This window comes from Salmo salar, unplaced genomic scaffold (genome assembly GCF_965601325.2).
Source record: "Salmo salar unplaced genomic scaffold, fSalSal1 ptg000417l, whole genome shotgun sequence".
Lineage (NCBI taxonomy): Eukaryota > Metazoa > Chordata > Actinopteri > Salmoniformes > Salmonidae > Salmo > Salmo salar.
In genome coordinates, this window is record NW_027675382.1 from 666915 (window position 1) to 688724 (window position 21810).

At 43.9% G+C, this 21810-nt stretch overlaps 2 protein-coding genes across 3 annotated transcripts in view; one reads left to right on the top strand and one right to left on the bottom strand.

Annotated features, from left to right (window-relative positions):
• Positions 1–21810, top strand: part of LOC123733417 (uncharacterized) — a 522315-nt gene that overhangs the window by 303394 nt on the left and 197111 nt on the right. The window lies entirely within an intron of this gene.
• Positions 16586–21548, bottom strand: LOC123732677 (ATP synthase F(0) complex subunit f, mitochondrial-like). 2 transcript variants are annotated; one of them, XM_082971771.1, is made up of 4 exons: positions 21465–21548; positions 18957–19064; positions 18086–18238; positions 16586–16737 (listed from the first exon to the last, which is right to left on the bottom strand). In XM_082971771.1, the coding sequence occupies exons 1-3, from the start codon at positions 21478–21480 to the stop codon at positions 18111–18113; spliced, it is 252 nt and encodes an 83-aa protein (XP_082827897.1). In that variant the 5' UTR covers positions 21481–21548; the 3' UTR covers positions 16586–16737; positions 18086–18110. The 2 variants fall into 2 exon arrangements, with proteins under 2 accessions (XP_082827897.1, XP_045567891.1); XM_045711935.2 differs by having other exon boundaries at positions 18122–18238; positions 21465–21505.

Genomic DNA, 21810 nt, shown 5'->3' on the forward strand with positions numbered 1-21810 from the left:
CCAGTGCCCCACTGGCTCCCTTATGAACTGGGGTCACCGCTGCGTGTCGTGGTAGGGCCTGGCAGACCCACTGGCTCCCTTATGAACTGGGGTCAACGCTGCGTGTCGTGGTAGGGCCTGGCAGACCCACTGGCTCCCTTATGAACTGGGGTCACCGCTGCGTGTCGTGGTAGGGCCTGGCAGACCCACTGGCTCCCTTATGAACTGGGGTCACTGCTGCGTGTCGTGGTAGGGCCTGGCAGACCCACTGGAGGGCGCTGCCTGCCTGTGGAGGCTGCATGGAGAACCAAGAGGAGGAGGAGGAGGAGGAAGAGAACCTCCAACTAATCATCTAATGTATTTTTTCATCTAGTAATCTTTTCTTTGTACATGACGCTGGATTACTTGTGGTTTGTGAGTAGAGCAGGACAGATCCCAGGTGAGCAAGAGGGAATCGTGTGGAGAGAAACGTTGCTGTCTGTTGATGTGTGTGTAATTCCAGTGTTAGGGGATGGTATATTTCCTCATCGTCCAAACACCGTCACATCCCCCCACCCTACTCACCCGTGGGGCACAAAGGCACGTTTTATTTATTGTTTGCTGGACTTGGTAGGGGGCCGTCGCAGTCCTCACTGTGTACCCTGTTTACAATTCAATTCAGAACCTCTAATGACTGAGGGCTCTCACTGAAAGCACTGTAACCTCACAGGAAGTGCTCATCTGCCTCTGTGACCTCGCAGGAAGTGCAAAAAACTTGGCTGTGACCTCACAAGTAGTGCAGAAACTTCACTGTGATTGAACATTGCAGGGTTTTTTTCTGGATCAAAACGGGGCTTAGGGTGGTGGGTGGGACAGGGGGGCGTGGTAGGGCGCGGCATTTGGCGCAGTCGGCACAGCTGAATTTATAAAGGCTGCCATATTTGTGTTTTTTTTATCGCCATTTTTAAGACAATTTCCATGCAAATTTGCATGGAGCCAAGATGCATTTTTGCAGTTTTAAAGTTAATTTCCTGCAATTCTATGCATTTTGCCATGGCAAGTGCTGTGTTATTTTGCTCAAACTTAAAAACAATATCAATACTGTTAAATTCATTCTTTTTGGAATTTCACAAATATTATATTACTAAAACATACATGCTTGTAGGTCCATTGTCCTTTTTACATACTTTATTATAAATAAAATTACAGTTTGGACTTAAGCGTCCCAAAAATAATTTTAGGCAGCCCCCCCAAGGGTTTCTGTGGCAGAAAAATCCCTGCGTTGTATAAGGCTTCATCTCAAATGTATATTTAGTTACAATTCTATTTCCTAAATGACTTACAGAGCCACATAAGTCATCCACAAGAGAGCACCACTGCTTCCAGTCTGCATATAGTAAACACATAGTACTATGTGGCTCTGGTAAATAGTAGTGACCTATGGGTCATTTGAGATGGTGCCTTATAGTCTAATCTCTCCTTTTCTTTCTCCGTTGCTTCACAGGAAGTTGTCGTGGAAATTCTAACCAGAAAGGAAGATAGAGACAGTAGATTCCTCGAAACAACTATTTAAAATAAAATAAGATTTGCATGAAAGGGAGCTGGTTAATAATCGCACAACAGGTGCAACAGTCAAAAGCCCAACAAACAAGAGTTGGGTCTCAGCCTTTATAGGAAAATACAACCTCTTTTCTCTATGTGGGAGTTTAGCAGGTGTGTGAGATCATGGTGGGGGCAGAGCGTACAAACAAGTGATAATGCCAGTTTTCTTACTTCTTTCTGCTGATAGAATTGTCGCTGCTGCTCAAGCTAGCCTCTGTTGTCTTCATATCTCCACACAGCTGTACCCTTGAAAGATAGGGAAAGAACAGGATGGACCAAAAAACTGGTCACTCTCAGACGGCCCTTTTGTCTTTGGCCACGTGACTAAGTTACTGAGAAACAAGAGAGGGAAAACACTGGCTTCTTCTTACATGAGAGAAACAGACAGTGGAAATGTTTAGATTTAAGGTGTATATAAATGATGTGCCTAATAGAGTTTGTAATTTTACCACTATATTCGACAGTTTTGATACTAATCTCAACCTAATACAAAATTACAAGTAAGCATGTGAGTAATAATTCATAAGATAAGTCAATAATGCCATAATCTAAGCAAAACTTAAAGCATTGGGGGGGATTTTTCTTACACTAGTACATTATCTGTGTAAATGGCTTCTGTTGAGCCACTGAGTGTTTTACCTTCACATGGTGCAAAACAGGGAATCATTAAACAATGAAAACAGTTCTACAGAAGTACACTCTTCATCTGTACAAAGAGGACAATCATCACGCCGATGCATCCATCTCTGTCTTCTTAAACAACGGGCAGCTATTATTAGCTGGACTCCCGTCCTGAGCCATTGGCTTGAGCTGGAGCGGCTGTTATTTAAGTCCCACCGTGGGACTATGCTGGTGTTGTATACTTCAGTTGTATTGTTGTCACTTCTCCAAGGGCCCAGACAACAGCTAACAATGAAAAGACTGACCACGAAAGCAAAAGAAATGATGCATAGAGTCCGGTCCTGGTCTTTCTATGGCCACTGGGGTCACATATGACGATTCATCGGCTGGTACATCTTCGTCTGGGTTGTGGGGCACTTTCCTGCAGTGGCTTGCGTGAACCCACGTCAACCATCAGGAGCACCTGGAATGGACCAGTCCAGCGCTGTTGGTGCCAATTCTTTCTGCGGTGGTCTTTGTTGATCACTCAATCTCCTGGCTGCAATTTGTGGAGCTGTCCTCCTTTTGGTTCAGGCAAAGCCACTTTTATCCTGGGGAAAATAGACTTCAGAACATTGTTGAGTGCAGCACAGTAGCTTACCATTTGATCCTCGCAACCCGTCAGTGTCAAACTGTTCTGTGGGAACGGGGTGTTTAGGATTCCCATGGGTCTTTCTGTGAGTATTTCATGAGGTGCTAAACCAGGGGGTACGATGTGCACGTCCATGCATGTACATCCGAGCCAGAGGCATTACTGTTACCTATGACAATCCGGTCTCAACCTTCCTCTGCCTACATTGTTAGTCATACAAACCACAACTCCTCCCCTTTTACACAATGGTCTTGGCCATTCTCATTCCCCCAGGCCCTTGGCAGATCAGAAACATCCTGTAGAGAAAACAGGTTTTAAACATAGATGGGTATTGCAACAAAATAGCCTCCAACAAGTTCTCAACCAATTTATCAAATCAAATGTATTTATATAGCCCTTCTTACATCAGCTGATATCTCAAAGTGCTGTACAGAAACCCAGCCTAAAACCCCAAACAGCAAGTAATGCAGATGTAGAAGCACAGTGGCTAGGAAAAACTCCGTAGGAAGGCCAGAACCTAGGAAGAAACCTAGAGAGGAACCAGGCTATGAGGGGTGGTCAGTCCTCTGCTGGCTGTGCCAGGTGGAGATTATAACAGAACATGGCCAAGATGTTCAAATGTTCATAAATGACCAGCAGGGTCAAATAATAATAATCATAGTAGTTGTCGAGGGTGTAACAAGTCAGCACCACAAGAGTAAATGTCAGTTGGCTTTTCATAGCCGATCATTGAGAGTATCTCTACTGCTCCTGCTGTCTCTAGAGAGTTGAAAACAGCAGGTCTGGGACAGGTAGCACATCCGGTTAACAGGTCAGGGTTCCAGCAGGTCTGGGACAGCAGGTCTGGGACAGGTAGCATGTCTGGTGAACAGGTCAGGGTTCCATAGCCGCAGGCACAACAGTTGAAACTGGAGCAGCAGCACGGCCAGGTTGGACTGGGGACAGCAAGGAGTCATCATGCCAGGTAGTCCTGAAGCATGGTCCTAGGGCTCAGGTCCTCCGAGAGAGAGAAAGAAAGAAAGAGAGAAAGAGAGAGAGAATTAGAGAGAGCGAATTAGAGAGAGCATACTTAAATTCACACAGGACACCGGATAAGACAGGAGAAAAACTCCATATATAACAGACTGACCCTAGCCCCCCGACACATAAACTACTGCAGCATAAATACTGGAGGCTGAGACAGGAGGTGTCAGAAGACACTGTGGCCCCATCCGACGATACCCCCGGACAGGGTCAAACAGGAAAGATATAACCCCACCCACTTTGCCAAAGCACAGCCCCCACACCACTAGAGGGATAACTTCAACCACCAACTTACCATCCTGAGACAAGGCCGAGTATAGCCCACAAAGATCTCCGCCACGGCACAACCCAAGGGGGGGCGCCAACCCAGACAGGAAGACCACGTCAGTGACTCAACCCACTCAAGTGACGCACCTCTCCTAGGGACGGCATGGAAGAACACCAATAAGCCAGTGACTCAGCCCCTGTAATAGGGTTAGAGGCAGAGAATCCCAGTGGAGAGAGGGGAACCGGCCAGGCAGAGACAGCAAGGGCGGTTCGTTGCTCCAGAGCCTTTCCGTTCACCTTCACGCTCCTGGGCCAGACTACACTAAATCATAGGACCTACAGAAGAGATGAGTCTTCAGTAAAGACTTAAAGGTTGAGACCGAGTCTGCGTCTCTCACATGGGTAGGCAGACCATTCCATTAAAATGGAGCTCTATAGGAGAAAGCCCTGCTTCCAGCTGTTTGCTTAGAAACTCTAGGGACAATTAGGAGGCCTGCGTCTTGTGACCGTAGCGTACGTGTAGGTATGTACGGCAGGACCAAATCGGAAAGATAGGTAGGAGCAAGCCCATGTAATGCTTTGTAGGTTAGCAGTAAAACCTTGAAATTAGCCCTTGCCTAAACAGGAAGCCAGTGTAGGGAGGCTAGCACTGGAGTAATATGACAATTTTTTGGTTCTAGTCAGGATTCTAGCAGCCGTATTTAGCACTAACTGAAGTTTATTTAGTGCTTTATCCGGGTAGCCGGAAAGTAGAGCATTGCAGTAGTCCAACCAAGAAGTAACAAAAGCATGGATACATTTTTCTGCATAATTTTTGGACAGAAAGTTTCTGATTTTCGCAATGTTACGTAGATGGAAAAAAGCTGTCCTTGAAACAGTCTTGATATGTTCTTCAAAAGAGAGATCAGGGTCCAGAGTAACGCCGAGGTCCTTCACAGTTTTATTTGAGATGACTGTACAACCATCAAGATTAATTGTCAGATTCAACAGAAGATCTCTTTGTTTCTTGGGACCTAGAACAAGCATCTCTGTTTTGTCCGAGTTTAAAAGTAGAAAGTTTGCAGCCATCCACTTCCTTATGTCTGAAACGCAGGCTTCCAGCGAGGACAATTTTGGGGCTTCACCATGTTTCATCGAAATGTACAGCTGTGTGTCGTCCGCATAGTAGTGAAAGTTAACATTATGTTTTCGAATGACATCCCCAAGAGGTAAAATATACAGTGAAAACAATAGTGGTCCTTAAACAGAACCTTGAGGAACACCGAAATTTACAGTTGATTTGTCAGAGGACAAACCATTCACAGAGACAAACTGATATCTTTCCGACAGATAAGATCTAAACCAGGCCAGAACTTGTCCATGTAGACCAATTTGGCTTTCCAATCTCTCCAAAAGAATGTGGTGATCGATGGTATCAAAAGCAGCACTAAGATCTAGGAGCACGAGGACAGATGCAGAGCCTCGGTCTGAGTCATTAAAAGGTCATTTACCACCTTCACAAGTGCAGTCTCAGTGCTATGATGGGGTCTAAAACCAGACTGAAGCGTTTCATATACATTGTTTGTCTTCAGGAAGGCAGTGAGTTGCTGCGCAACAGCTTTTTCAAAAAGTTTTGAGAGGAATGGAAGATTCGATATAGGCTGATAGTTTTTTATATTTTCTAGGTCAAAGTTTGGCTTTTTCAAGAGAGGCTTTATTACTGCCTGTCTTGAACTAGTGGTTTGCTCATTACCAGATATACTACATCCATAACTAGTGGTTTCCTCATTACCAGATATACTACATCCATAACTAGTGGTTTCCTCATTACCAGATATACTACATCCATAACTAGTGGTTTCCTCATTACCAGATATACTACATCCATAACTAGTGGTTTCCTCATTAGCAGTTATACTACATCCATAACTAGTGGTTTCCTCATTACCAGATATACTACATCCATAACTAGTGGTTTCCTCATTAGAATGGAGGAGTTTCTACTACCAAATTGCATGTGCATCACTGCAATTTTAGCAAACACAGAAAGGGGCCTATATTGGAGGCCAAAAGTCGTCTGGCACACTGCTTAGGTCTTGACTGTCTTGTCAATTGTTGTACAACTTCATGGGTACTCTCTGGTCATCCCTTTTTACCTCAAATAAACAGTGGATTTCTGCTGTTGTGTGCATTTAACCATCTGTATGACTTTGTTGTTCACACAGGAGAGAGACGGGACTATCGTGGATCCTCTGGGGAGCCTCAACAACCTCATGATGCTGACGAGGCAGAGAAGAGTCTCTCCAGATCAGAACTCCTCAAGAAACACCTTCAGAGACCCACAGGGAAGAAATCTTACTTCTGCTCTGACTGTGGGAAAAGATTAAACTCCTCAGTAAAACTTAAAATACATCAAAGAATTCACACTGAAGAGAAACCTTTTGGCTGTACTCAATGTGGAAAGAGTTATGCCCTGTCAGGTCGCCTGATATCACATCAGAGAACACACACAGGAGAGAAACCTTTTAGCTGTAATCAATGTGGAAGGAGTTATGCCCTGTCAGGTAGCCTGATATCACATCAGAGAACACACACAAGAGAGACACCTTTTAGCTGTACTCAGTGTGGGAAGAGTTTTGTTCATTCTAGCTTTCTGAAGAGACACCAGATAACACACACAGGAGAGAAAGCTTTTAGCTGTAATCAATGTGGAAGGAGTTTTACCCAGTCAAGAAGCCTGATATCACATCAGAGAACACACACAAGAGAGAAATGAGAGAAACCATATAGCTGTACTCAATGTTGGAAGAGTTTTATTTCATCTAGACAGCTGAAGATACACCATAGAACACACACAGGAGAGAATACTTTTAGCTGTGATCAATGTGGGAAGGGGTTTGTTAGTTCTAGTGGTCTGAAGGTACACCATAGAACACACAGGAGAGAAACCTCATAGCTGTGATCAATGTGGGAAGAGATACTCTGATAAACAATCTCTGATCAAACATCAGAAAATACATGGAGTTGTTTCATGATATCAATGAATTAATGTCACAATGTAGAATGTTTAAACATTGTAGAAGGAGTATTTTAATGATGTCACAATGTAGAATGTTTAAACATTTTAGTAGGAGTATTTTAATGATGTCACAATGTAGAACCCTAAACGTTTGTCCCCTGTTCTATTGATTTCAGCATGATATGGATATTAGCCTCAGGGGGAAAATCCAGGCTCTGAAATGGAAGAGTTACTATTTATGTGATTTAACAAAAAGTGACTAACACAAAAAGAGTTGTGTTACACTTACCACGTTAGTGACCCACTGGAATCAAAATGCAACACTTCAAAATGTAGCTAGCTGTTTTCTACAAGTTGTCCTCTAACCAGGGATGTACACATTATTCCCAGATTCCGTGTGGTTTTTTAGCTGTTTTAACAGGACGTGCAACTTCATCTCCCTCCTGTCACACAATTGATTTTAGCGATGAGTTATGACAAATAAGTGTTGTGTTCCTTTGTTTAGCGACCCCTAAATTTAAATGCATCACTCCAAAATGTGGCTGACTGTCTTCTGCAGGTTGTCCTCTAACCAGTGAGGTAAAATATATCTCCCATTTCCATGTGTTTTTTTAGTTGTGTTAGTTTCAACATCACGTACAACCTGATTTCCCCCCTTAATCGATATCAGTGATTTATTGCTACTTGTCAAAACAACAGCGTTTCTGGTGCTTGTGCAGTTTATAAGGTGCTTGTTTAAGTAATATGATTATTGTGGCAGATGTTTGTGTATATAGCACATGTTATGTTTAGGTTTTCAATTTATCACAAACTGTTTATGCATATTGGTTATTGATTTAGACACGTTAAAACTGTGTTTTGACATTGGGGATATCCCACCTAGCAACATGTCATTGAAAAGCTGTTGAAAATAACACTATGCAACCAAATATTTCATATTTACATTTCATGTAACATTTAGTAATGATATTTATTTATGCAACCAACTGACAATTTTTTGGTACAATTATATTGACATTGTTGCCCTGCTTTTAGAATATCAGGGTTCATTCTCACATGGGTAGGCAGTCAAAAAGTGTTGTGTTTTGCGTTTAGCCAGTGCGTTGCCATGGATCACAATTTATTTTGACGGCTTTTCCGTATTGGAGATGAGTTTTGTTTGGGCTCGTTCCAAGGAGACGAGAGTTCTAGAAGCTAGTGGGTTTTAGGAAGACGAGAGTTCTAGAAGCTAGTGGGTTTTAGGAAGACGAGAGTTCTAGAAGCTAGTGGGTTTTAGGAAGACGAGAGTTCTAGAAGCTAGTGGGGGAAAAATATAAGGTTCTAGAAATATGTTTCTTCGTGTTTTTAATTGTTGACAGCCAGTAGACACCATGTTTATATTGGTGAAGGTGAAGCATTGTAGTTGATTATAATGTGAAATGGAAGTTGTTTTCTGTTGATGGTGAGCAAACTTCTAAAGTGTTATTCTTTGGTTTTTCCTTTTTATGTTTTGAGGTTGGACTTTAGCACGTATAGCGCGTTAGCACGTCTAGCGCGTTAGCACGTCTAGCTCGTTAGCACGTCTAGCTCGTTAGCACGTAGGACGCACTGATTGGTGTCACCTCGTTAGTCAGTATGTGTTACACCTGTGCTGGCTTGTCCATCTCGTTAGTGGGAAGGTGTTTCACCTGAGCTGGTCCAGGTTCTATTTAAGAGTGTCTGGCCCAGTGCTCCAGTTATCTTGATACATGTGGAGAGTCAACACCTTTAGTTGCTCTACCTTTTTGGTTTGCTTCCTGTCTTTAAGTTTGGTGTGGGTTTTTCTTTTGTTTGCCTCTTCTTGGGCAGATTTAGTGGGTCTCATGGTGGGTGTCTTTTAGGTCCCAGTTGTTGTTACTAGTCAACTTTCAGTGGACACTGTGAGAGCAAAATTGCAAGATTATGTTATTATACTTTTATTGCATCAAATGGTTGTTTTATGCAACAGAATGGAGGGTTCTTAGAACTATTGTGTCTGTGTGTTCTACTGAGGATGGGCCTCTGGGAGAAAACACTGACAGGAGATTTACAATGTCTTTTGGGTGATAAAACCTAAAGAGACCGCATTCCAGAGCACGAGTTAATGTTTCTGTTCGATATGGTACCAGGGAGAGATGACCCCAGGGCCAGACCCTGGTCTCTACACAAAGAGTACTGTTTCTACAGCAGATACTGTCTGCTGAGAATTATAAGTATCTTTCATACAAATCTTAACCTTGTGACCCGTTCTATACATCTGTTGTTGGTCATGTAGGTTGAAAGGGGTGCATCTTGGCTTTAAAAGACCTTTGTACTTTTGTCTCATGGCTCTCAACGAATCATCTGGGGGTGATTCATCTCTCAACGAATCATCTGGGGGTGATTCATCTCTCAACGAATCATCTGGGGGTGATTCATCTCTCAATGAATCATCTGGGGGTGATTCATCTCTCAATGAATCATCTGGGGGTGATTCGTCTACCAGCCATCATTATCGTAGAACACTCAATCGATTCTCTTTTAATGTGTGTGTTGTATTGACCTGCTGCCTTATAAGTGAATAAAGATTTAGTTTTAGAGTAACTCTGACTTGTGTGATAAGTTTGTCTCCTCATTTGATATTAAAGAAATTAACCACCACATTTGGCGATTGGGATGTGAATCTTCACTTGGTGACCGCTCCTGATGACCTGGGTAAATGGTGCACCAGGGATCCCTCTAACTTGGGATCTCAGGGAGACCACACTTCAGGAACAGAACAAATGGACCCACCTTTGATCTGAGAGGCAGCGAGCCGAGTGGATACCACATCTCAAACGTAGTTTAAAAAAAAAAAGAGAGGTGAGCGAAACACGTAAAGTGGAGTTTTTAGAAAATCCTCGTAGGCTCTGAGTGTGTATTCCTGTGTGGAGGTGTAAACAGGGCCCAGTCAGGAGGCTCTGAGTGTGTATTCCTGTGTGGAGGTGTAAACAGGGCCCAGTCAGTAGGCTCTGAGTGTGTATTCCTGTGTGGAGGTGTAAACAGGGCCCAGTCAGTAGGCTCTGAGTGTGTATTCCTGTGTGAGGGGGCACCTTGGAGGCGTGAACAGGGCCGAGTCAGTGGAGGATGATCTGAGAGTCAGTCGACTCAGACACCTATCATTGGTCGGTTGCGGGCGACCTAGAGCTGTCCTGACACTGAATTGATCACAGTGGGGATTGGTCTGTAGGGGTGAGGGGCCAGGGTGACTGTGGGTTCTGTGTGAAACACGGTACCTGGTTAAACTCTATTGGAAGAAGGACCTCATTCTGAAAAGTGTCTGTGTGACTCTCAGAAGTGGTGAATTCCAATGATTTTAAACGTGCTGCCAGGTATGCCCTGGGTTTGGTCATTTAGCGTTAAATATCGAGAATCTGTGTGAACGAGATGACAACTAGAATCTGTGTGAACGAGATGACAACTAGAATCTGTGTGAACGAGATGACAACTAGAATCTGTGTGAACGAGATGACAACTAGAATCTGTGTGAACGAGATGACAACTAGAATCTGTGTGAACGAGATGACAACTAGAATCTGTGTGAACGAGATGACAACTAGAATCTGTGTGAACGAGATGACAACTAGAATCTGTGTGAACGAGATGACAACTAGAATCTGTGTTTACTAGTTAAGACCATTTATAATATAGTACAAGATAGTAAGGTGCACCTGTAATTGTTTTAAACATGTAATTATTTTAAACCTGGACCCCATTTCATATTTTCTGATATGAGAGTTGTGTGACTGTGATATGAGAGTTGTGTGACTGTGGTATGAGAGTTGTGTGACTGTGGTATGAGAGTTGTGTGACTGAGTCATAATCTGATGTTTGGATAGTAACAGAGATCTATAGTTCCTCCTAGAGATCTATAGTTCCTCCTAGAGATCTATAGTTCCTCCTAGAGATCTATAGTTCCTCCTAGAGCTCTATAGTTCCTCACAGAGATCTATAGTTCCTCCTAGAGATCTATAGTTCCTCCTAGAGATCTATAGTTCTTCCTAGAGATCTATAGTTCCTCATAGAGGTCTATAGTTCCTCCTAGAGATCTATAGTTCCTCCTAGAGGTCTATAGTTCCTCCTAGAGATCTATAGTTCCTCATATAGAAATATGCTTAATCAGATGATTGACATGTGGATAATGAGCTTTATTATAACGTTATCTTGGGGTTCCGTTCCTTCACTGCCCATCATAGAAGATCACAGGGTGGTATTGAGAGGGGGATGATATTTTAGAAAGCAGCGGAAGGTCTATAGTTCCTGGGAGGCTTGATTTTGCCGTGGTCTCTGGGAGGTTAGAGAACAGTTGAGGATCCCATGGTCATTGTCTGGGAAACTAAAGTTTATTTTTGGTTCTGCTGGGAGGATGTTTGGAGAGATGCTTCGTTGCTATGGAGAGTCCCTGAAAAAGCAAATGGAATGGTTGTCGTGACTACCTGAGAATTTCTTACGTTTTATATGGATTCTGTGAATATATGAACATATGATGAATTGTATGTGTGTATAATGATTACTAGAGATTTGATGAAGTAATACTGGGAATATAATTTAAACAACCCATATGTAAGACGAACGTAGGCTTTGAGTTGGTATCTTTAATGGATCATTTGATAAAGATGAGGTTTAAGCATTATTAAACTGTCTACAAAGTCTGAGCAGTTATCTCAGAAACTGATGGGAGTGTGTCCACTTTAGGGTAAGTTACCCTAACAATGTAACTATAAAACGCTTATTGGATTTTCTCCGTCCGGGTACTATATTTCAAATACATGTAAATCTACATTTGAAATGGGGGGGGGGGGGTTCTTCCTGGTATGAGAGGAGTTGGGGGGGAGTTTAGTTAGTTAGTTAGTTAGTTAACGAAGCTAACATTAGCTAGTTCATTATCACAAAAGTGAGAACTGCTCTAGATTGGAAACTTACGTTAATGAGTGTAAAGCCATATTGTCTTCATGGAAACGATATACAATATATGGGAAAGAATATAGTTGAGGAAATAATCCAAACCTAGTTGTGCCTAGTTAGGACATAACGTTAGCTAGCTAGCTAACGGTACTGTACTGTAGCTCATACAACGCCGACGGTCAAACCCGGCTTTCTAATATTTACGTTCATTAACTATAGTAACGTTATGGAAGATATTCACAGAAAACTATTATTAGTATGTTATATTATTATAATACATTATTTCGAGACATATTCAGAGCCAAACATCAACCCAACTTAACCTTTTTAACTGTTGTCGCATCCAAACTTGTCACCATCGTTTTCAGTTGTAATTGCGAAGTTCCCGGAAGAAGTCCAGCAACAACGGAGGTTCCTCGATGAACCCACCTTCTAACAAGTTCTTTGAAGAACCTTTTGGGGCTGTTTTTCATTGACCAAGAACCCTACGGTTCTTAGGGGATCTGAGAACAACTCCAGTTGAACCCTTCATTTTTAGAGTGTAGTCGGCTCTATTTACTCTCAGATTCAAACATGATGATTAGTATCAACGATCAAGTCAGCTGCTGCTGCTCCAATACAGTATGAGGTGAGACGGTGAACTGGGCAGTCAGCTGCTGCAGCTCCAATACAGTATGAGGTGAGACGGTGAACTGATGTTGAACCGGGCAGTCAGCTGCTGCTGCTCCAATACAGTATGAGGTGAGACGGTGAACTGATGTTGAACTGGGCAGTCAGCTGCTGCTGCTCCAATACAGTATGAGGTGAGACGGTGAACTGATGTTGAACCGGGCAGTCAGCTGCTGCTACTCCAATACAGTATGAGGTGAGACGGTGAACCGGGCAGTCAGCTGCTGCTGCTCCAATACAGTATGAGGTGAGACGGTGAACCGGGCAGTCAGCTGCTGCTGCTCCAATACAGTATGAGGTGAGACGGTGAACTGATGTTGAACCGGGCAGTCAGCTGCTGCTGCTCCAATACAGTATGAGGTGAGACGGTGAACTGATGTTGAACCGGGCAGTCAGCTGCTGCTGCTCCAATACAGTATGAGGTGAGACGGTGAACTGATGTTGAACCGGGCAGTCAGCTGCTGCTACTCCAATACAGTATGAGGTGAGACGGTGAACCGGGCAGTCAGCTGCTGCTGCTCCAATACAGTATGAGGTGAGACGGTGAACCGGGCAGTCAGCTGCTGCTGCTCCAATACAGTATGAGGTGAGACGGTGAACTGATGTTGAACCGGGCAGTCAGCTGCTGCTGCTCCAATACAGTATGAGGTGAGACGGTGAACTGATGTTGAACCGGGCAGTCAGCTGCTGCTGCTCCAATACAGTATGAGGTGAGACGGTGAACTGATGTTGAACCGGGCAGTCAGCTGCTGCTGCTCCAATACAGTATGAGGTGAGACTGTGAACTGATGTTGAACCGGGCAGTCAGCTGCTGCTGCTCCAATACAGTATGAGGTGAGACGGTGAACTGATGTTGAACCGGGCAGTCAGCTGCTCCAATACAGTATGAGGTGAGACGGTGAACTGATGTTGAACCGGGCAGTCAGCTGCTGCTGCTCCAATACAGTATGAGGTGAGACGGTGAATATGTACATGTAGGTAGAGTTATTAAAGTGACTATGCAGAGATGATAACAGAGAGTGGGGGGGAGGGGCCTTCCTCTGACACCGCCTGGTAAAGAGGTCTTGGATGGCAGGGAGCTTGGCGCCAGTGATGTACTGGGCTGTACGCACTACCCTCTGTAGTGCCTTGCGATCGGAGGCAGAGCAGTTGCCATACCAGGCAGAGATGCAACCAGTCAGGATGCTCTCGATGGTGCAACTGTAGAAGCTTTTGAGGATCTGAGGACCCATGCTAAATCTTTTCAGTCTCCTGAGGAGGAATAGGTTTTGTCGTGCCCTCTTCACGATTATCTTGGTGTGCTTGGACCATGATAGTTTGTTAGTGATGTGGACACCAAGGAACTTGAAGCTCTCAACCTGCTCCACTACAGCCCCGTCGATGAGAATGGGGGCGTGCTGTCTTCCTTTTCCTGTAGTCCACAATCATCTCCTTTGTCTTGATCATGTTGAGAGAGCGGTTGTTTTTCTTGCACCACACGGCCAGGTCTCTGACCTCCTCCCTATAGGCTGTCTCATCGTTGTTGGTGATCAGGCCTACCACTATTGTGGCATCGGCAAACTTAATAATGGTGTTGGAGTCGTGCCTGGCTGTGCAGTCATGAGTGAACAGGGAGTACAGGAGGGGGCTGAGCACGCAACCCAGAGGGGCCCCTGTGTTGAGGATCAGTGTGGCGGATGTGTTGTTACCTACCCTTAAAAAACATGAGCTGGCGCACACCCAGAAGAATAGTTTGTGTGGAGGTCCTGACTAACCGCGAATAAACTATAAACTATCAAAATAAAGTCGCACACTCCATGTATAAACTCCCAGCAATTTATTGGGTATTTACCAACGTTTCAGCATCACTGTGCCTTCCTCAGGGTGATGTCATGAATACTTGAACCAGGTTATGTAGACAAACAGTGCAATTAGTGCAACCAATGACAATAGAGAGGGGTGTGTCATAATGATTAAGTTAATTAAAATGAATTAGTGAAACTGTTAAATAGTATATGACATTAAATATTTTACTCTATTGTTATCATATAGAAACATCATGGAATATTGTACATCATATTAAATATATTACTCTATTGTTATCATATAGAAACATCATGGAATATTGTACATCATATTAAATATATTACTCTATTGTTATCATATAGAAACATCATGGAATATTGTACATTATATGACCATCAACATACATTATTGTTTCATTCAATTTCACATAATAAGGATATTTCATATTTTCAAGTTCAGAAGTCAGAACTCATCACCTGCTATGTAAAAGAGACAGAAGAATGCACAATGGTCAATGCTATCTGGGATCCTTGGGACATCTCTACCCTAAACCCTAACCTTAACCCCTACCTTAACCATTTTAAAAGTCAACTTCAATGGGCTAGGGACATCCCAAGGATGTATCTCTACCTGAAAATACATGATCTAAGTGATTGATAGTTGGTATTCAGCAGTCATAAAGCCTTATTTACTTTAATGAACTACTAAAATAGTGATTTTGTCAGACAGCATAGACAGCAGCTCTACACTTTATTGACTGACTGATCCATTCATCCTTCCATCCCTACTCAGCCTTCCTCTCCTCTGAAGACCCAGTGAGGGTGGAGCTCAGTCAGAGCGCTGTTTTGAGGGACTGGTTAGGAAGAACACTTCTACATCCAGAGAGGTGAGAGGTCACACATGGTTTAGATGGTAAATATTTATGTCCCCTTAGCGGTTCATCACGTCAGCAAAAGGTAATATGTTCCATCATTATGTTTATTTACATTAGTGCAAATTGTCCACTGATATGGGTGTAATTTCTCACCCCTTTTGGCTGTATGAAAGTTAATTTCCCCTCAGGCACACACATTTCTTCTTTGTTATTACCCGAGCCACTGCCTGTTCAGCCTGCTATCATCCAGAAGGCGAGGTCAGTACAGGTGCATCAAAGCTGGAACTGAAAGACTGCTAAACAGCTTCTATCTCCAGGCCATCAGACTGTTAAACAGCTTCTATCTCCAGGCCATCAGACTGTTAAACAGCTTCTATCTCCAGGCCATCAGACTGATAAACAGCTTCTATCTCCAGGCCATCAGACTGTTAAACAGCTTCTATCTCCAGGCCATCAGACTGTTAAACAGCTTCTATCTCCAGGCCATCAGACTGTTAAACAGCTTCTATCTCCAGGCCATCAGACTGTTAAACAGCTTCTATCTCCAGGCCATCAGACTGGTAAACAGCTTCTATCTCCAGGCCATCAGACTGGTAAACAGCTTCTATCTCCAGGCCATCAGACTGTTAAACAGCTTCTATCTCCAGACCATCAGACTGATAAACAGCTTCTATCTCCAGACTGGTAAACAGCTTCTATCTCCAGACTGTTAAACAGCTTCTATCTCCAGACTGTTAAACAGCTTCTATCTCCAGACCATCAGACTGGTAAACAGCTTCTATCTCCAGGCCATCAGACTGGTAAACAGCTTCTATCTCCAGACCATCAGACTGTTAAACAGCTTCTATCTCCAGGCCATCAGACTGATAAACAGCCATCACCAGCACATTAGAGCCTGCTGCCATATATACATAGACTAGGAATCACTGGCCATTTTAATGTTTACAAATTATACATTATTCATCAAATGTATATACTGTATCTTAGTCTGTCACTGTGACATTGAGCATCAAAATATTTATACATTTATTTTAGAGATGTGTTCATTGTTAGATATTACTGTACTGTTAGAGCTAGACACCAACATCTGCTAAACACGTGTATGTGACAAATAAAAATTAGATTTGAGTTCACTGTAACGTTTCCCCATTTAACAAAACATTTATTTATGTCCACAGTCATATCAACTAGCAAATTAAACATCCAAACACTGTAATGAACCTCCAAACACAGCAGATCAAATGTAAATATTAGAAGTAGTTATATTTTATTATTGGTCACATCGGTGGTATAATACAGACAGCTGGAGCCAGGGGGTCAGAGGTCAGGCTCTGCCCTGCTGGGTCAGGAGAGGAGGGGCTTAGTGGTACTTCCTCCAGCGGTCGTGCTCTGAGAGGAGAAGAAGAGAGGGAGAGAGAGAGAGAGGAGAAGGAGAGAGGGAGAATGGAGAAGTGGGGACAGAGAGCGAGAGGGGACAGAGGTTAACGTCAGATCAGATTGTCCTTCACAGTGCTTTGAGGTGAATGGTATCCTACTCCCCCAGTGTCTGTACTCCCACAGTGTCTGTACTCCCACAGTGTCTGTACTCCCACAGTGTCTGTACTCCCACAGTGTCTGTACTTACTGAGATGGTCGTACTCCCCCAGTGTCTGTACTTACTGAGATGGTCCTACTCCCACAGTGTCTGTACTCCCACAGTGTCTGTACTCCCACAGTGTCTGTACTCCCACAGTGTCTGTACTCCCACAGTGTCTGTACTTACTGAGATGGTCGTACTCCCACAGTGTCTGTACTCCCACAGTGTCTGTACTTACTGAGATGGTCGTACTCCCACAGTGTCTGTACTTACTGAGGTGGTCGTACTCCCACAGGGTTAGGGCTAGTACTCACTGAGGTGGTCGTACTCCCACAGGGTTAGGGCTCACTGAGGTGGTCGTACTCCCCCAGGGTTAGTACTCACTGAGGTGGTCGTACTCCCACAGGGTTAGGGCTAGTACTCACTGAGGTGGTCGTACTCCCACAGGGTTAGTACTCACTGAGGTGGTCGTACTCCCACAGGGTTAGTACTCACTGAGGTGGTCGTACTCCCACAAGGTTAGTACTCACTGAGGTGGTCGTACTCCCACAGGGTTAGTACTCACTGAGGTGGTCGTACTCCCACAGGGTTAGTACTCACTGAGGTGGTCGTACTCCCACAGGGTTAGTACTCACTGAGGTGGTCGTACTCCCACAGGGTTAGTACTCACTGAGGTGGTCGTACTCCCCCAGGGTTAGTACTCACTGAGGTGGTCGTACTCCCCCAGGGTTAGTACTCACTGAGGTGGTCGTACTCCCCCAGGGTTAGTACTCACTGAGGTGGTCGTACTCCCACAGGGTTAGGGTTAGTACTCACTGAGGTGGTCGTACTCCCCCAGGGTTAGGGTTAGTACTCACTGAGGTGGTCGTACTCCCACAGGGTTAGGGTTAGTACTCACTGAGGTGGTCGTACTCCCACAGGGTTAGGGTTAGTACTCACTGAGGTGGTCGTACTCCCACAGGGTTAGTACTCACTGAGGTGGTCGTACTCCCACAGGGTTAGTACTCACTGAGGTGGTCGTACTCCCACAGGGTTAGTACTCACTGAGGTGGTCGTACTCCACCAGGGTTAGGGTTAGTACTCACTGAGGTGGTCGTACTCCCCCAGGGTTAGTACTCACTGAGGTGGTCGTACTCCCACAGGGTTAGGGTTAGTACTCACTGAGGTGGTCGTACTCCCACCAGGGTTAGTACTCACTGAGGTGGTCGTACTCCCAGAGGTAACTGAGGGCCACGTATCCAACCAGCAGCATGGCCACGCCTCCGATACCTCCCTTCTTCACGTTGATGTACTTGTTGTAATATCTGTCATGGCCTGGGGGGGGGGAGACAGCATGTTACTCTGTGTGTGTGTGTGTGTGTGTGTGTGTGTGTGGGGGGTAACTGTCCCAGAAGTCTAACCATTGCGGATGCTGGCGAGGAGTCCGTTAGGAGTGTGTGTGTGTGTGTGTGTGTGTGATAACTGTCCCAGAAGTCTAACCATTGCGGATGCTGGCGAGGAGTCCGTTAGGAGTGTGTGTGTGTGTGTGTGTGAGTGTGTGTGTGTGTGTGTGTGTGTGTGATAACTGTCCCAGAAGTCTAACCATTGCGGATGCTGGCGAGGAGTCCGTTAGGAGTGTGTGTGTGTGTGTGATAACTGTCCCAGAAGTCTAACCATTGCGGATGCTGGCGAGGAGTCCGTTAGGAGTGTGTGTGTGTGTGTGTGTGTGAGTGTGTGTGTGTGTGTGTGTGTGTGATAACTGTCCCAGAAGTCTAACCATTGCGGATGCTGGCGAGGAGTCCGTTAGGAGTGTGTGTGTGTGTGTGATAACTGTCCCAGAAGTCTAACCATTGCGGATGCTGGCGAGGAGTCCGTTAGGAGTGAGTGTGTGTGATAACTGTCCCAGAAGTCTAACCATTGCGGATGCTGGCGAGGAGTCCGTTAGGAGTGTGTGTGTGTGTGATAACTGTCCCAGAAGTCTAACCATTGCGGATGCTGGCGAGGAGTCCGTTAGGAGTGTGTGTGTGTGTGATAACTGTCCCAGAAGTCTAACCATTGCGGATGCTGGCGAGGAGTCCGTTAGGAGTGAAGTCCCTCTTGCCCATCCAGGAGCCCAGTTCACCCAGGTTCACCTCCATCAGCCGCTTCTCACCCACAGGGACTAAGGACACAGGTATACACACAATAAATACACACCTGGTACACACACACCTGGTATACACACAATAAATACACACCTGGTACACACACACCTGGTATACACACAATAAATACACACCTGCCATCTCTCTTACCCACAGGGACTAAGGACACAGGTATACACACAATAAATACACACCTGGTACACACACACCTGGTATACACACAATAAATACACACCTGGTACACACACACCTGGTATACACACAATAAATACACACCTGGTACACACACACCTGGTATACACACAATAAACACACACCTGCCATCTCTCTTACCCACGGGAACTAAGGACACAGGTATACACACACAATAAATACACACCTGGTATACACACAATAAATACACACCTGCCATCTCTCTTACCCACAGGGACTAAGGACACAGGTATACACACACAATAAATACACACCTGGTACACACACACCTGGTATACACACAATAAATACACACCTGCCATCTCTCTTACCCACGGGAACTAAGGACACAGGTATACACACACAATAAATACACACCTGGTATACACACAATAAATACACACCTGCCATCTCTCTTACCCACAGGGACTAAGGACACAGGTATACACACACAATAAATACACACCTGGTACACACACACCTGGTATACACACAATAAATACACACCTGCCATCTCTCTTACCCACAGGGACTAAGGACACAGGTATACACACACAATAAATACACACCTGGTACACACACACCTGGTATACACACAATAAATACACACCTGCCATCCGTCTTACCCACGGGAACTAAGGACACAGGTATACACACAATAAATACACACCTGGTATACACACACCTGGTATACACACAATAAATACACACCTGCCATCTCTCTTACCCACGGGAACTAAGGACACAGGTATACACACAATAAATACACACCTGGTATACACACAATAAATACACACCTGCCGTCCCTCTCTTTCTCACACACACACACACACAAACCTGCCGTCCCTCTCTCACACACACAAACCTGCCGTCCCTCTCACACACACACAAACCTGCCGTCCCTCTCACACAATAAACACACCACCGAAGATAGTAACCATATAACTTCGTAACAATGAATGCTATGTCTTGTTAGCATTTCACTAGAGAGACCTGAGCCAGTTGTGTACAATTCTCATAATCCACAAAGATGCAATAAGTTAACTGACAAACTGTGTTCTCTAGATAAGCTAACTAAAAGGTTTAATAGGTAGCTAGTTCAAAGTCCCGGGAGTTATGTTGAGTCTGGGTCGTTGAGACAGTTAGCCTGTCATTAGCCGGCAAGCTACAAAACGTTGCTAACTCCGACTGCATTGCAAGAGGCTAGTCCTGCAGGCTAACTAGCTTAGCTAGCTAACATGGCTACATACCTAGCCACCTAGCATATCGAAATATATGATAGTTAGCTAAAGTTAGCTAGTTCAAAGTCACGGGAGTTATGTTGAGACAAGGCTGTTTGTCATAACCAGTTAGCCTGTCATTAGCCGACAAGCTACAAAACGTTGCTAACTCCGACTGCATTGCAAGAGGCTAGTCCTGCAGGCTAACTAGCTTAGCTTAGCTAACTTTTTATTTTAACAGTAACATATAAAACATAACAGCCAGAGGTTATTCCCAAAGAAATGAGAAAACAAAAAATAGAAAACCTATTCCACATTATATCAAATCAAATACAGACATACAGCTGTTTTGTTTTGTACGCTTTGTACAAAATAATAAAACGCAGAACCACAGGATGTTTCTTAACATAACTCTTTATTAACTAGTTACAACTACATGTTAGCCTATCTCCAACCACGATCAACTGCCCATGACCTAACCGTCTGGGTGGTCTTAACCAATCACCGCACAGTATGATACGGCGGTAAAATGCATCCAATTATAATTCAGTATGTATTCACATATGAATATTACAACAGCTAACTAACTTACCTGGCTAAATACCTAGCCACCTAGCATATCGTCTGGACGCAAAACGCTGTAAAATTAGTTGAATATTTTTACAACCCTTTAGAGAAACTGTCAGGGAATATATATATATTTCTATTTGTTTTTTTTCGCTTATTCTCCTCCTTGTAATATACCCAAGCTGTTTTTAAAGTTGTATTTTGTCCGTTTTAATGACCATGACAGTAAATTCCTTGACTTGACTCGTAACCATGGATTTACCGCGGCCTTCAAAAACACAACATAGAAACATTATTAACTAACTCGCTTTTTTAAAATGTAATAAAATACAATGTTTCGCATGTAAATGCTGAAGTGAAAATGTCAGTTTAATTAATAAAAAAATTAATTAAAACCTGTAAACGTTTATTTTATTTTTTTACAGACAACCGACGTACCTATTCTGTCCGCCATCTTGTCCGGTGGAGACCGCAGTGGATGTCGGGATTAAAAATGGAAGGAGAGGATTGTGGGAGGACTGTGATTTTGAGTCTAGATGGGATACAGCTTTTGTCAACAAACAAAACAAAAAAAACACTTTTCGTAGTAAGTTTAGGAGAACGTACGTAGCAGGTTAGGAGAAAAAGGTTATGATAATTAGGTTAAGGTTAGGAAAATGGTTAAGTTTAGCTAAAATACACCAAAAATATATAATATACTTAGATGTCAATTTGACAAAAGCTGTATCCCATCTAGACATATTACCGCTTTCCATGTTGTCTGTAGCTTGTGAGGTGTGGAAAC